Source organism: Arvicanthis niloticus, chromosome 17 (genome assembly GCF_011762505.2).
Source record: "Arvicanthis niloticus isolate mArvNil1 chromosome 17, mArvNil1.pat.X, whole genome shotgun sequence".
Lineage (NCBI taxonomy): Eukaryota > Metazoa > Chordata > Mammalia > Rodentia > Muridae > Arvicanthis > Arvicanthis niloticus.
Genome location: NC_047674.1, coordinates 30,848,245 through 30,865,425, shown reverse-complemented (window position 1 = coordinate 30,865,425; position 17,181 = coordinate 30,848,245). Strand labels below are relative to the sequence as shown.

General features: G+C 44.5%; 1 protein-coding gene across 8 annotated transcripts in view; it reads left to right on the top strand.

The window, feature by feature from the left end:
- Vwa3b (von Willebrand factor A domain containing 3B) overlaps positions 1-17,181 on the top strand; it is a 162,031-nt gene that overhangs the window by 74,766 nt on the left and 70,084 nt on the right. For all 8 annotated transcript variants that reach the window (XM_034521629.2, XM_076915058.1, XM_076915056.1 and 5 more), the window contains 4 exons: positions 903-1,041; positions 2,293-2,424; positions 9,862-9,960; positions 15,105-15,281. In XM_034521629.2, the coding sequence (XP_034377520.2) occupies positions 903-1,041; positions 2,293-2,424; positions 9,862-9,960; positions 15,105-15,281 (547 nt within the window). The remainder of the gene's footprint in view (positions 1-902; positions 1,042-2,292; positions 2,425-9,861; positions 9,961-15,104; positions 15,282-17,181) is intronic.

The following is a 17,181-nucleotide window of genomic DNA, read 5'->3' as shown; positions in this document are numbered from 1 at the left end:
TCTCCCAGCATAGGCTCCAGCCATGCCCTCTATAGTTCTATGCAGTAACTGCCATTTGCTATTTTGCCCTTCAAACTCCAGTTGCCTAAGACTTGCTGAGCTCCATTCAGTAAGGCTTTTTCTCCATCCTCTGTCCCCAACCCTCACTGCAGGGCTTTTCCTGAAGCTGTGAGTTTTAGTGCATCCTGGAATAAGCTCCTGGGCACTGGCCACAGCAGCAGCCCGGTGCACACAGAAACGCCTTAGTTGTTTCAGGGCCCTGGGGTGACTCAGTCCTGTTAGCAGATGCTACAGGCTTCAGGAATGAGCTGCCTTCACCAGCGGCATTGCACTGATGGCTGGTTTCAGAGCTGAGCAACTTTGCATAGCAGAGACTGAGAAGTAATTTGCTTATGGCTTTCTTTGCATGTGTTTTTTCCGTTGTATTGATTTTCTTAGTTTTGTTCCGCTTGAATTGATGATAGGAAGTGGGGGGGGGGCTGATAAGAGAGCCAATCTAAATGGAAACTTTTCTTTTTTAAAAAAAGATTCATTTTCATCAGTGTGTGTGTGTGTGTGTACATATGTGTGCACATGCAAGTGCTGTCCAAAGCTAGAAGACAGCATCAGGTCTCCCTGAGCTGGAGTTATGGGTAGCTGTGAGCTAACTAATATGGGTACTGGGAACTGGAAGCAAACCCTCTGCCAGAGTTGTAAGTGATCTTAACTGCTGAGCCATTTCTCCAGTCTCAAATGGAGGTTTTTCTGCAGAAAATACAAATCTAAAAGTAAGCCATCCATTCATCAAAGATCTGGTATAAACAATGTTGCAGATCCCTGGGCTCTGTGACTGCAGCCCTGTGTTCTGATGGAGAGCTTGTTGCCTACAGACTCTATTTACTTTGATGCCTTTCCCTGTCTAGGATTAAATGGCTACAAAATGGGAGTCACATCCTCTTTGGCAAAGCTCGTGGAGAGTGCATCTATGTCCTCATTGACACATCCCACTCAATGAAGAGCAGACTAAACCTGGTCAAGGACAAGATCATCCAGTTCATACAGGTGAGGGGGGACTGTCAGGTTCTTGTACTTGGGCTGGCGTGTCATAAATGCATCCCCAATAGTCACTGTCTGTAGTGGCTCTGAGCAGTGGACAGGGTCACACTGCATGAAAGGGTCCTGAGAAAGCCAGTCCAGAAGTGTTCCCCTTTGCCATTCTAGAACTCTTGAGTGCTCCCTGGAAACCAGACTTGTCCTCTCTCTGCTGGGTCCTTTATGTCACCATCACTCCTGGATCACTTAAGTGTGTGTCTATACTTTTTGCCTGGAGTTGTCACTAACATATGCTAACCAACAGAAACTACTGTTGCTTTTTTAGATATTTATTATCTTGATATTTCAAATTTCCTATGTCGATTAAGGAAACTTTGTGAACTGGCCCCAGAATTGCAAAGTGGGAAGGATATCTGCCAACCCTACCAAAATCTCTGCTGTGGTAGACTACTGTGCGAGAAATCTGAAAATGTCCTGTGTTTGCTCATGAGATAGAAATTGTTGAGAAACAGGTTGCATGACATGAAAGGCGGTGTCTATACAAGGACAGTAATTTGGCTACATGGATCCCATTCATCTTATCTTATCAGTCAGTGTCTTAAAGTTTAGACAAGCATCTATTTAGCATCATGAATAGGTAGGCTCATGGTGGGAGATCCCAGTTTCTGCTCCATTCACCTGGGCTGCCCCTCAATCGTTTGCTTGGAAACAGGTTGTTCCCTGAGTCTAATTTCCGTACCTGTATCTCACAGTATCGTCATGGGTCTGTTGTGCTGAGAGTGGAGAATGTTTAAGAAATACAAAATATAGCTCTTAGCTAGCTTCCCCAGGAGAAACGTAGGCTGGTGACTGGCAAGTGAGTGTGCCCAAATAATCACCTTTCTCAAGACATGGTGACAAACGAGGTCATTTTCTTTCTTTAAGCATTTAATATGCTTACTCAGCACTGCATTAATATCAGCAATAAGGTTAGCATTTAATGTCGTACCATGACATTGCTTATACATACATATGTAGCATATAAAACTATCTATAGATCCATATATAACATCAGTAGAGGCCAAACATCCAGACTATATAATTTGACTCAAATGCCTTTTACAGCAGAAACTGGATTTTTTTTTCCAATTGAACATAATTTTTTAGCTAGTTTCTAGAACTAAAAATGGATACCCGAGAGACTGCCTCAAACTGAACGTTCTCTTCGGCTTTGCTTACATTTGAGTGGTTTTATGGTTAAATAATAATCGTCTCTTACAGGAACAGCTGAGATACAAGAGTAAATTCAATTTTGTGACCTTTGATGGTCAGGCAACTGCTTGGCGGGAAAAACTTGCTGAAATCAATGAAGATAATTTGAAACAGGCTCAGTCATGGATTAGAGACATTAAGGTAAAATGTCTACTGTGGTACTAGTGCTCACGAAGTCTAAATATGTCCCTTGTGTTTACTCACGGGATAGAAATTGCTGGGAAATGGCTTGGGCACCCAAGAAAGGCGGTGTCTATACAAGGACAGTTATTTGGCCGCACGGATCCCATTCATCCAATCTCAAAAGTCAGTACCTTAAAGTTTAGATAAGCTTCTATTTATAGTCATCATCCCTTGGTATCCATGGGAGATTGATTCCAGGACCTCCCCCAGAATCCTAGAAGAGCCACAGATGCTGAAATCCCTAACATAAAATGCTGTGAGATTGCAGAGTGCCCACACAAAACCTCCCACGGGCCAAAAATCATCTCTGCACAACTCACAATACCTACTGCATGTAACAGGGGTTACACTGTATCATTTAGGGAATAAAAACAAGGGGGAGAGCCTGTAGAGGTTCAAACAGACACAATGTTTCGAGTGTTTATAGTAATGTATATGTGTGTATATGCAGATCTGGGCACCTGAGTATAGGCACACATGTGCTATGGAGCTCCTGCGAAGACCAGAGAACAACGATCTGCATCAGTCCTAATCCTCACCCTTGTTTTGGACAAGGTCTCTTGGTTATTTTGCTGCTTCCACGCAGCAGGGTAGCTAGCCTGTGAGCTTCTGGGAACTCTCTCTCCAATAGGAGTGCTGGGGCTATAGACGCTGGGATTATAGACTGCACCCAGCTGTTACGAGTCCTGGGCATCCAAACTCAGGTGTTCATCATTTCCAAAAGCAAGGGTTTTATCCACTCAGCCATCTCTGCACCCAGAGACAATTGTGTGTGTGTTTGTGTGTGTGTGTGTATGTGTGCACGTGTATACCTGCATGTATCTTTATTTCATGACTGGTTGGACTTGTGGGTGTGTAACCCTTGGACAAGGTTTACAAATCTTCCCTGGGCTCTGATTACAGCTTTGTGATGAAAACAGACTTCAACAGATAATATTTTGGGTACTCAGGTGCTCAGATCTGTCCCATCTGACACCCTCCCATCAGTGTTTCAAAGGCCCAAAGGAGCCACTGCAGCTGTCCCTAACAGTGAACTTTGTTCAGAAGCAGTGTACTTAAGGAGACCAACAGTAAGGCCTGAGCATTTAGGGCTGAGAGCGAGAAGATGAGGGGGAGGGGAGCACAGAATGATACAGGGGAAAGAAGCCATTTCTCAGGTCTGAATTTTCTCAGAGATCTGGAAAGCTGTTGTCTCTTGTCATACAGGCTATTGGGAAGGGTTTTCTTTTCCTGAGTTTTCTCTCACCTTGAGCTTCTCTTAATTTTGAATATGCTCCAGAACCGTGTTGCATTCCAGATATTTGAGACACCTAAAAACTGAGACAGGGCTGTTCAAAGGTTGCTTAAAATAACCACGATTTGCTCTGCAGCCACACCAGACATTACCTGAGCTCCCTTGAATCCTGACTGATCAAAGCAGGCCCAGGCAGACACTGAGATACCCCAAGATCTTTGGGGATTTTTGCCTTTAAAATGGGAAAAGAAGGAACTGTATTATATAAGAAGATAATGTCTTTAAGGAACTGGCCACCTCATCCTAGGATGTAGTGTTGAGGTCAGACTCAACTTGTTAAGTTTCCAGTGTTACCAATGTTCTTTTTACAACCTACCGCTAGCAGGAGCTACGCTGTTAGCTGACAGCTGCACATCCAGTCTTACTGGGTGGAAACATTGCTGGCCCTGCTTGATTCACAGGGGTGCTATTAACGGAATTGTAGGTTTCATTCTGAGTTCATCAGGTTTTCTGTCAGAACATTTCCAATTGCAATATCTCCTCAGTCTCCCCCAGCAGGAGGAGGGAGCTTCTTGGTCTTCCTTGTATTTATACCATCTTGATGTATTTGAAGAACACTGATGGTGTTTTTGAGAATGCTCTTCAGGTTTTTTGTTTTGTTGTCGTTGTTTGTTTTGGTTTGTTGACACTGGGAATTGAAGCAGCACCGTGAACACGGCAGGCGAGTATTCTCACTGAGATTTATTTCTAGCTCTTAAATCTTTCATTTTGAGGTTAATATTGCTAAGTTGCTCAGGCTGGCCTTGAACTTGAAGTCTTCCTGTCTCAGTCTCTTGAGTAGCTGGAATAACAGGTGTGTATCACTGTCTTAGTTTCGGTTTTACTGCCGTGAACAGACACCATGACCAAGGCAACTCTTATAAGGACAACATTTAATTGGGGCTGGCTTACAGGTTCAGAGATTCAGTCCATTGTCATCAAGGTGGAAGCATGACAGCATCCAGGCAGGCACCGTGCAGGAGGAACTGAGAGTTCTACATCTTCCTCTGAAGGCTGCTAGCAGAATACTGACTTCCAGGCAGCTAGGATGAGGGTCTTAAAGCCCACACCCACAGTGACACGCCTACTCCAACAAGGACACACCTCCAAATAGTGCCGCTCCCTGGGCCAGGCATATACAAACCATCATGGTTACCGTGCCTGGCTTCTTCTGAGATAGTCCCTTGCTGGGTAGCCCAGGCTGGCTCCAATCCAGCCTCCTATTAGCCTTCTAAGTGTTAAAAGATTATAGCAGGAATCACCACACCCAACCTACGCTGACTTTACTTAAGAGCCACCCTAGCGTCAGTTTTGCTGTTCTGCTGAGCTTCCTGACTCTGCTCTTCTGTCATGTGAGTGGGTGTCACTCTGCCTTGTGAATGCTCTTAGTAGCACAGCTGGCTTCTGGACCGGTTTCCATTGTTCCAGCATGAACTACTAACAGGCACAGATTTCCCCACCGGCAGGCACTGTGGTAGCCACATTCTGTAGAGATACGTGTTTTACTTAATTTCCCATAATTTCTAGCAAGTTTTAAATGTCTTGTTTCCTTTTTAGTGAGCCATGGATTATTAGAAATCTATTATTTGATTTCCAAGTGTTGGGAAGTTTTCAAGTTATCTTTCTGTTATTAATATTGACTCTATGAAGGCCGTAGGCATGCGTGACAAAATTTAACTTATTTTCAATATTGTAAATTGTTTTTTATAAAAAAATTAAAACTTATTAGAACTTTATGAAAAATTAAGTTAAACACTTAAATTTATAGAATGTGGCTACCATGGTGCTGGGTGTTAGAGAAAATCACCATAATTGGCCTTTTTTCTATTTTTTTTCTTTATCAGATCTATCACATTTTTGATTTGTGCTTTTTAAGACTTTATTAGGTGCATATATATTTAGAGTTTCTGTGTTTGTAGATTGAGCCTTCTACCATTGTTTAATGTCCCTTCTTGTCCTTAGTACTTTCACTGCTCTGAAGTGTGTGGTGAACCAAGCTTTGTAATACATGCACATCCCAGAACCTGGGAGGCTGACGCAGGAGGATAATGTGTTAGAAGCCTTCTTAGCTACCTAGCAAGACCTCAAATCAAACCCAAGCAAAAATCAACAACCCCATCCACAAACCTAAAGTATATTAAGTATGCATTTAAGTGTGCTATCCCTGCTTTAAAAGAATAAACCTGCAACGTATCAGTTTCATCCTCTTATCTCCAGTCTGTTCACATTACTGTATTTGAAACAAGTTCTTGGAGGATTAAGGGATCCGGTCATGACTGTAAGTAGTTCCCCGATCTCTGTCAAATAATGGGTATTAGAGCCATACATAGGCATTATTGATATCTGAAGCTCCTGCCTACAGTTCGGTTGTAATTTACCGTATATCCTCAGCCTCATCTTTACTCTTGCCTTCTCTCAGGACCTTTGGTCACTTGTAGCACTTTGTTTTTACTTTTTACTGTAGCGCTCTGTATGGTTTTTGAAATGCTTGTCCTGGTGGCTTTTTTAAATACTAAGTAGCCGTTTATTACAGCTCCTGATACTGATGTATGAGGACTCCAAGCAAACAAGCCTGCTCTCAGCTTACACCCTTTATGCTCCATCCACCTTAAACGTGTTACTGAAATGGCTCTCCTGTATGCAATCATTAGATGCCATAAAAGCTACCCCAACTGTAACATGTGACTGGAGAAGTTTAAGGAGTTAAGGGTGACCGTATGCCTTCCGTGCTCAGTATTTGAGTTTCTACTCTTGCTTCTTTTGAGTTGTAAGTTTTCATTAGTCATATGTCTTTAAAGTCATTAGTCTTTAAAGATGAGACTCCTGGCTATAGAGTCATATGCTTTTCCATCAGCCCGGAAGTAGGTTTTCCCACCAGATGTGAGTTATGACTTCAAATTCATTCATCTTGACACTTGAAACATGTCAGGCCACTTCTTTATGTCTCTGTGGTTTCAGATGAGAAGTGGCTGCCACCCAGACTAGAATTCCTTAATGGGCAATGCAATGTGTTATTTCTCTTTGATTGTTCTCAGGGAGGGTGGGATTTTTTTTGTTTTCTTGTTTTTGGCTTTAATTTTCAGAAATTTACACACAATGTATCTAGCTATGATTTTCATAGATTTTTAACTTATTTGGGGTTTTCTCAGCTTCTTGAATTATAGTCTTTATACTTTCCAGCAAAGTTAAGGATTTAAAAAAAAAGATTTTCATTATTTTAAGTTATGTATATATGTATAAGGTGGGGCTGTGTACACAAGTGCAGGTGCCCACATGGGTTGGAGGCATTGCATCCCCGGAGCTGTGACACACAAGTATGAGCCACCCAGCATGCATGTTGGGAAGTAAATCTGGGTCCTCTACAAGAACAGTATGTACTTATAACCCCCAAGTCATCTGTCCAGCCCCCAAGGGGTTTTTAAAAAGACATTGTTCTTGAATATTTTTAAAATGTCTCACTCTCCTCTCTTTCTTTTCCTGGAACTCTTACAGTACCAATATCCTCTCTGCTTTATTGTCTCAGAGATCTCTGCGCTGATGGCTTTTCTCAGACAAGCAAGCTGTTTCTGGTTCTTTGTGGGATGACTGGTTTTTCTTTATTGCATTCTGGGCAATCTGATTATTGTGTCAGGAGACTCTGCTAGCTCAACAGGCAGACACTGTCTTTAGTTTAGCCTGCTGGAGCTGGCTTATATTTGTGAGCTTCACTACAGTAACCACTTAGTTTTCAGAGCAACCTCACGCTGCTGGAACTCCCATTCAGTTCCTGCTTGATGCTAAGACAGGGGTGGAAGGTATATCCCTGGGCTTCCTGTTCCTGGTGGGTAACCTGTGGACACAGGAATAGAAATAGCTCTGAGTCTTAGGCCACAGGGTAAAAACACAGGAACTGTGGGTGCTTAGCCCAGGTTTAGTCTTCTATGCCAGCTCCATGGTGAGCTATCCACCCAGCTAGAGTAATGCAGCCAATGCCAGGTATCTATGTACCTGGGCCAGCATACTGTTTAATGCAGTGTCTCCAGGTTGCCAGCACTGTCATAGGAACCCCTCTCAAGACTGTTTGCTAAGTTGTGTTCTAGCCCTAGCATGACGCATGGCAAAGTGGGTCTTGGGTACTTTATTAAGTATCCATGGATAGGGAGAAGAGGCCCAGGGAAGAGGAGCTGCAAGGGAGGAGTCATAACTTCATCACCTGGGCCTAGGTTTGAGCATCTCTTAACAGAAAGGAATATGAGCTGGATACTTGTCATTCCTTGGGCCACCAGTCTTCGTCTCCTTATCCAGTTCTTATAAGGGAGCAGTACCTGTCCACCATATAGAAGTTGAAGCTCTTGCTTCTCTTCAGCTCAGGTGTAAGTGTGCGTGGGGCTCAGGCACACAACCTCAGAGTAACCTTCCTTGATTTGAACTGAGAGACAGTGAGCCCAGACAGTGGGTCTACCAATGAGGGAACCATGACAGCGGTGGCATACGCAGATGGGTGAAGCCTCTTGGGTGGCAGTGGGCTCCTGGTCCATCTCATGTCTGACAGTGCCTGGTTTGGTGTAGCTAACCACAGCATCTGGTGTCCTGGTGGTGTTGCTGTGGGGCTCCTGCCAGACAGGCTTGCAGCAGGACTGGGGTTTTTGCTGGTGTGAGGTCCCAAGCTGGGTTTCCCTGCCAGATGGCAGTGCTGTGAGCTCTCCAGATGCCCTTTGCATAAATTCCCTCCTCCTTGGATCACTCACAGTTGTTTTTCTTGCTTATGGACTGTGGTTGAATTGATACCCTGGGTCTGAGAGGAGGAGGAAGGGTTAATCTTGCAGTTTGGTGTATTTTACAGACAGGGATTATATCTGGATAAGGCTTTTTTTTTTTTTTTTTGTATGTTAAAGTACACTCTAAAGATAAACCTACATTTATCTGATTTTTTTTCCACTCCATACTGGCTCACGAGATCTTTCTAATTTATAATTGTTTGACATGTTTGGTAATCTTGTTAAAAACCTATCATTATTTCCTCTTGGCGTGCAATGTATATATTCTTTTAAAAACACACACACACATATACACACACACACACACACACAAAGAATTATGGATGGTGTTATGATTAATCTTTTATGTAAGAGAGAAAATAAGCCATAATTAATTCTCTTTGATTTTAATTTATACAGTTATCCCTCAGTAGCTATGGGAAACTGGTCCCAGGATCACCCCCCACCCCCATGGATACCAAAGTCAACAGATGTTGCTCATATAAAAGAGAGCAGGTTTGCATATGAACTGTGCACATCCTTCTGTCTGTTTTCAATCACTTTCAAGTTACTTATATCTAACAGAATAAAAATGCAACTCCACTTACTATAGTATAGTGAACACTTACTATAATATATTATTTGGGGAATAATGAATTTTTCTGATATTCAGTATCCGTGCAATTTTTTTTTCTGAACATTTTTAACTTGGTTGGTTGAATCCCAGGGACATGGGACCTGTAACTACATGCCTCCAGATATGTTAGTTTATTTCTATCATACTCAAAGCAGAAGAACATCGGGACCCTATGCCTTCACATAAGACCCAATAACACGCCTGAGCATTCTAAGGTGTATGTTCCCCACCGTGACCTCTGTAGATCGGATGTATGCTAGAAACGTTCATGTGTTCATCATCAAAACGAGACCATGCTCATGTTTGCCAAATACTGGGTGGCATGAATAAATCCTGAGTTGGAACAAACATGATCCCAACCAGGAAGTATTCGGGCAGCTTGATTAAGCTCTATCCTTAACCGAGTTAGTGGTTCACACAAAACCACACAGATGAAATTGCATTAAGACCTCTGTTGTCAAGACAGGAAATCCACAGCCTTGGCTTCTAGCAGACCTTGGACTGCCAGGCTAGACACTGACGGGACACCTGGGGGCTTGGTTTCTTGGGGTCACCGGTCTTGAATCATTATGTCAATGAAATTTTGTCTCTTATTTCAGAAGTCTCTTTCCTTTATCTTCTTTCTTTCTTTCTTTCTTTCTTTCTTTCTTTCTTTCTTTCTTTCTTTCTTTCTAAAATTGAAGCCGAGAATAGATTTTACTTGCTTATATGATCTCTCTGGACTGTGTCTTTCCCTCCCACGTCCACAGGTTGGAAGTTCCACGAATACCCTGAATGCCCTGAAAATTGCTTTTGCTGATGAAGAAACACAAGTAATCTACCTTTTGACAGATGGGAGACCTGACCAGGTACTCACTCAAACTGGACTGCTGCCATCAGGGTGGGTGCTGAGCTCTTCACAGGCAGAGAAGCTGATTTTGTTGACAGGGACCTAACATCCCACACACACGGGAAGCTGAGGCAGGAGATTGACCAGCTCAATGACTGCTAGTTATAGAATGAGTTCAAGGCCAGCATAAACAACTTAGCAAGACACTGTCTCAAATTTTATTTTGAAAGACTTAAAAGGGGGTTAAGGCTACATACAGCCCAGGGGTTGAGTGTTTGCCTAAGCATTCAAGGGGCTCTGGGTTCAATATCCAGGGACCAGTCCCTCAGAGATATTGGAAGATGTGTCCCTGGAATAGGGACCCAGAACTGAAGTACAAAAAAGGCACCAAGGAACCCCCTCATCTTCTATAAGTCTGAGAAACATTTATGAGCATCGTGGTGGTAGCGAATATTTTGTACTTAATGTGACCCATATTCACAGGCCTGGAGACGTCTGCCTTCCATTGCATACTGGATTGTGTTTTATTACACACCCAGAATGTGGAGATTGCTTTCAGTTTCTTTCCTTTGAGGGCTCAATCTAAACACGTCTCTGGGCGACATCCTTGATTCACATCCCCAAGTTTATCCTCACCCTCACTTAAACAAAAGCATGCCTTTCAACCGAAACATTCTTGGCTTTGTTTAGCCCTGCCCGGAAAACATTTCAGAAGCGTCTGTTCTGCTTCTCTCGAGCTTTGTGAATGAAAGACAAGTACTCCGGGCAGTAAGTAAATACGAGAATTTTCCAGGCCAGCACAATGTAAATCGACTGCTAAAGTGAATTAGTATCAACACGTATCCCGCCTTGGAAGATGTTTATATGCGCAGACTGCCTATTCTAAAATACCCTGTGTCAAATGGCTCAAGGATTAAATATCGAAGCCACTGGATTTTACCGCCGCAGTAGATTTATGGCAGAGAAACTGTGCTTTGGCGAAATTCAATTTGGAATGCTGTTTCTGTCAACTTCACTGCACTTTCTACTCAGACCCGTCTGTGTCTCTTGTGTATCCCAGGTGGTGCCAAGGTCTGAGGCCTCGAAAGAGATCCTTGCCTTCGGGAATGTGCCAGATGTATACAGTTCATTTTGATACAGTCCAGGGGGGTTGAGGCTGTCTGCTCTATGTCTAGCAGCACAGAGGTGTGTGGATTTAGCTATACAGGGTTTCCTAGTGGAGAGGGGCATTTGTACTGTGTCTGGAAAGGAGAGAAAGAACTTTTTGAACAGAGAACAAATTGTCCTGCGTAGTGGGTGCAGAAGGGTGGGTGTATGGGGAACAGGGTCATGCTGAGAAAAACTTATCAGGGTATGTATGGAGGGAGTGTGCAGAATAAGGTAAAGATGTTCAGGTCAGGGCTGTCATACAGGTTAGAAGGGTAGGTGTCACTACGATGGCAACTTCCATAGGAACAGAACTTATCACCCGTCCCTAGTTTGGAAACATGCCCTGATAGTGTCAGGGACAAGCCGGCTGTGCCAAAGCTTCTGCTGAGACCTGGACAAGGGCCTGTAAGCATGCCTGTAGGAAGACAGTGGAGGAAGGGACTCACTTGAGAGTCCCCAGGGCTTGGTGCCCAGCTTTGGGGGCGGGCAGTGGGGGAGTAGAGAAGGCAGAAAGGAGTTAACCACTTTCTGGTTTGTTATGATATTAGGAACTCAACTGCAATTCCAATTATGAGCAAACAGGTTTGGAGGGCCGGGGAGCACACAGATGTTCAGAAGCCCCAAGAAATATGAGGATAGGTCAGTAGCTCAGGGGTTCCCATCACATTCTAATGCCACAAGGGGCACTGGAACACCAGCTAGTTTAGCACTTTGGGGTCTAGAGCTGGGTGCCAGTGGTGGGCTTATAAAGTTGCCCCTAATGTGCCCTCCTCTCTAGCTGAATAAAGCACTGGGAATAACTGAGAGGTGGAAACCTGGGTTAGAGACCGACTCAGTCCTGTCCACCAGAGCGTCCTTGACCAAATGTCCTTTAACTAGAGTTTCCTCGTCTGTGGCTCAAGGCTAGTCCTTCTCCCTCACAGTGTAGCTCTGAGGAAATAAATGATACTTTCATCACTGAACTCTGTAAATATAGTGCCAGGGCTTCCCTTCTCAGCCTGAGGTTACCAAACAGTGAGCAAGGTGAACATGGTGCCGGCTTTCAGAGAAGCTCTTAGAGGAAGGAGAATCAACAAGCAAATAAATGTACGATGCCATAAAACTAATGAAGGGCAGATAGCAGCTAGAGTTCCCAGCATGCAGTTAGAACGATAGCACCATTGTCCCCTTTCTACCCCAAGTATCTCTGCTGTAAGCCTTTAGAAGAACAGTGCCTTGCCGTGCTGGCACCGGCTATTGGATTAGCAGAATGTAGGGTTGTCTCTTGTCTGCTTTGTAGATCAAAGAACAAAGGCTGGATGTTCCTAGGAAGAAAGGAAAGCTACATACCTGCCTCCAAAGGTTGTGGATGGACATCAGGGGAAGACGAAGCGCAGCTCTTGGTACTTAGCATCTAGTCAGTGCTCAGAAAGGGATGCTGAGCTGGAACAGGCAGGGGTGGGACACATCTTTAGTTGACAAGAAAGGCAGGGTCAGCCTGCCAGCTACATTAGATCAGAGTTTGGCTAGTCAAACTGGGAAGGCATTTTTGAGTAGGTACAGATTCAAGACTAGCCTCAGTAGAGACTGAGGATAGGTTTGGGTGGCGGCATCCATAAGTTCAGTCTCTGGGTACCATTTCAGCAGCATCCTCCCCAGGGAAGGCCAACTATCTGTGAGCAGAGGCCCTCTCATTCATGACCCTTTCCCCAGGGCTTCAAGGAAAATCAAATGAGGCAAGGTTAAAGAGCAAAGGTTAGGATCCACAGAGTATGGAACTGTTTGAAGGAGCCAGCAAGGTAGATGATCGAAGGGGAACTCCTAACAGTGAGAACACAGGGGAGGCCCAGGGACAGCTGGCAACAGTTTCAACAGTTTCTGAAGGCACTAACTAGCTGAGCTGTCTTTGGAGAAGAAGATGGCAGAGGAAGTCTTCCCAGGGTGATCAACAATGGTACTGTGACTTGATCCTCACCTAGAAGCAATCCTCACACACCAGGGGAGCGAACTACCTGGTAATGCCTCTAGGACTGAAGTGTGTGTGTACTCCAGTGTCGACACCAAAGAACTTGGTGACATTGGCAAACCCAACTGTACAGACCAGTTTCTCATCATTAAGTAGAGGTGCTAGCTACATTATCACTAGTAGGGAATAGCTGGGGAAAGGCAGAATAGTAGTCAAATGCCAGATGATAAAGAGCCACATATTGGGACGGGGGGGGGGGGGGGATGGGAAACCCAGCTGTAGCTGTTCTGGTGACACAACCACCCACACATGTGTCCCAGAAGGTGGATTTCCTCTTGTCTTCACAGTCCACCATCATTGAATAAACGTTTTCCAACCTTGTGGTGACAGCATGGCTGAGAAAGGTCCATTTTGTAAGAATGGAGAAGGACAATGGGCTCTTCTGTTTTGTCTTTTTTATTGAGAAAGGAAATCGCTCCCTGAGAACTTCTAGGTCTCACTAGTCAGAACTGGGATGGTTTGGCCATTCCTGTGAAAGGTAAATTGTACTGTGTTATCATTGATGGTTTTTGTTTCACCACCACCACCACCACCACCTTTTTAAAAGCTGATATCATTGTCATGAAAAGAAAACCAGTGTCTTTATAATTAAAAAGGACAAGAGGAATGGATAGGCGGCCATCATTCCTTTCCAAACTACCTCCCAAGATGCTTGAAAGGCTGAACTCATGGTTCTAAGGCGTAGCCAGGAATTTAGGCTGTCTTAGTCAGTCTTCTGTTGCTGTAAAAGAGACACCATGATCATAGCCACTCTTATAAAACAAAGTATTTAGTTTGAGCTTTTCTAGTTTTAGAGATTTAGTCATATTATCATCATAGTATGGTGCATGGTGACACACAGGCAGACATGGTTGTTGTGTTAGAATCCTGGCTCACCACACCAGGCCGATACAGTCCCATGTGGGAGGTTTATTGTGGGGGAAGAGGGCAAAGGTAGTGACGAAGACGAAGGGAAAACAGAGGTTGGGGGGAAGTCCAAAGGGTCTGCCTTTTATTTGGGTTGTAACATAACAGCTCTCAGGTAAAGGCGGGAGGTGAGCCAAGTAGATTCTGGGAATGTATGGCGGTTGTCATGGCAACAGATTCATGGGTCCCTGTCGCTTATGTGTGATGTCACTGGGTTCAGAGATGACCTGCCATGCTAGTTTCTGATACCAACAATGGTACTAGAGAGGTAGCTTGGAATATTATATCCATTTCCTAAGGCAGCAAGGAGAGAGAGAGAGACACTGGGCCTGGCTTGAGCTTCTGAAACCTCAAAGCCTATCCCCAGTAACACACTTCTGCCAACAACGTCACAACATATTGCAACAAGGCCACAGGTCGGAAGCCTTTCAAATAGTGTCTCTACCTATGAGCCTCGAGGGGCCATTTTTGTTCAAAGTACTGCACAGGCCCTAAACAAAATGCCCAGTGCTCAGAAGAACCTTTAACAAATGGTGTTTCTCTTTTCCTCTCCTTCTGAAGCAAATTGCCTACAACATGGCAAAAGCTGAAATTATTCTATTCATAAAGATGTTTGGGCCGGGCGGTGGTGGTGCATGCCTTTAATCCCAGCACTTGGGAGGCGGAGGCAGGTGGATTTCTGCTTTCGAGGCCAGCCTGGTCTATAGAGTGAGTTCCAGGATAGCCAGGACTACACAGAGAAACCCTGTCTCGGGGAAAAAAAAAATGTTTGGAAGCCAAACTGGGAAGCCAGGGACCCACAATGTGGGATCTCAGTGGCCAGGACATTCTTCCTATGGTTCTGCTTGACAAACCTTTTTCCTACCATAATGTGGGACTTCAGCTGGACAGGACCGTGGCTTTTGGAGCTCCATGCTCCTTGGTATGCAGTTTGCTGATTGACACATTTACACTGACACATTTAACACATTGACAAAAAGTCACTCATTGTGTGAGCAACTATCTCAGAATTTGACCACCCATGAAAAATACTAAGAATTTTTTACATGATACCATTTGTCTTTCTCTTTTCCCCTTTCCCATCCCCCTGATTACCCTTTCAGCCACCAGAAATGGTGATGGACCACGTCAAACTCTTTCAGAACATCCCTATCTGTACCATCTCCTTCAGTTACAACGATGAGGTTGCGAACGAGTTCTTGAAGGAGCTTGCTGCTTCGACTGGAGGCGAGTTCCGAGCTTATAACTTTGGCCGCAAAGATCCCATTCAGGATATTCAGGTGGGAACTTGGTACACCGAGCAAATGGTTCATTCGCTCATTTGAGTGTTACAGTCTCAAAGATCAGTTCCTGAGCTGAGAGAACTGCAGCCATACACAAAACTAAGCCAAGCAGGTAGTGCAGTAATGACTCCCCAGTGTTGGTCCAAATGTGGCCTGAGGGTCTCAGAACTTATGACAATGTGAGCTCAACCAAAGCAAAGGTACAAGCCAGGAACTCCTATAGCTATAGTGGCCTAAGGGTCTTAGTATATTTTTGTTTGTTTGTTTGTTATTGCTTTTATGTGTAGGTGCTTGTCTACATGATATCTATGTGCCATATGCATGCCTGGTGCCTATGGAGGCCAGATGAGGGAGTTACAGATGGTTAGCGCCATACTGCTGCTAAGAATAGAGCCTGGGTCCTTTGCAAGAGCAGCCAGTGCTCTTAACTACTGGGCCCTTTCTCCAGACCACACATATAAAGGCTTTTAACTTCTGCCATATAAACACCTGTGTGGGAAACTTTCCAGAAATTGCAGATACTTAGTAGCTACCTCTTAACTTCCCAGGGAATGCAACTGTGTGACCATCAGATAAAACACTTCACACTGATGGGAGAAGCGGGCAAAGGAAAGCGTTCCCTAATCCTCTAGTCCTGGCTGAGGATAGGTACTCAACATTTGCAGGCCTTTTGAGGATCCTGCTTGAGGTTCAATTAAGACATGGAGACATCTATATAGTTTAAAACCGTTGGCTTTTTGTTTTGCTGGTTCAGTCTCTCAGCTAGTGTCCATTAGCCTGAGTTCTCCACCATTCCTTCTCTCCACTGGTTCTCATAGCCTGACTCCATCTCTGCCCTGCCTCCATCCTGCCTCCATCCTGCCTCCTCCAGCTTCAATAGGCACGTCTGCCTGCCTGGAAGTTCTGCAGCACTTTCTGCCCCAGCTCCAGCTCTTTATTATGCAAAAGCCACATTCCACTCTCTGCTGGTAGGCTGGGGAAGGTCACCTTCCCCTAGGGCAGCTTGGCGGTCTTGTAAAGTCAGATGAGGAAATGAATATTACACTCCCCCCTAACCAGGCATAGCCAACTTCAAATAACAATCGGAAATACAAGGACACACTTTCACAGCCAGAAAATGCAACATTTGTGGGTCACCCCACCAACTCAAGGAATATATAGGAATCCAAGCTTGTTGCTCATTTTCCTTCTTGTATATACAAGAAGAGACTTTAAACTTCGTCAGAGGTTTATCAGGACACATCTGAACCCTGAACAATCTTTGGATTGAGGAGACTACCCTCTGAGAAATGAACCAGGCATAGGGATCAGAGGGGACTGTGCTCGAGATCACCCAAGGCTGGGGATAAGAAGCCTCATCTTTGTTGGGTCATTCGCAAGAGCAGCCATTGCTCTTCTGGCTATTTTGTGGACTACGCGGAGGGGTCATGCTTCTGGAGTAGAAATCTTAAAGACAGGGCTCAAAAGGAGCTTAAGAAACTTACGTGCAAAAACATCTACAGTCTGACATCTGATCAAATATTACCAGTGTTAGTTGTTATCTCAGACGTCCGACTGCAGCAAACAGACCACTCCAGACCACACTGTTCCAAGGGGGGGAGGTTTATTCAGGAGATAGGGCAAAGGTGGGGGAAGAAGATGGAAGAAGAAGAGGGAAGAAGAGGAAGAAGAGAAGTAGAGGCCGGCCATAACCACATGGAGGAGGGGGGAGGACAGAGAGGCTAGAGAGTAGGAGGGTAAGAGTAAGAGATAGAGGGTAAGAGAGTGAGGAGGGGGCAAGCAGCCCCTTTTATAGTGGACCAGGCCTACCTGGCAGTTGCCAGGTAATTGTGAGGAGGAGCATACCTGGCTATTGCCAGGTAACTGTGGAGGTGGAGTTTAGACAGAATACTAACAA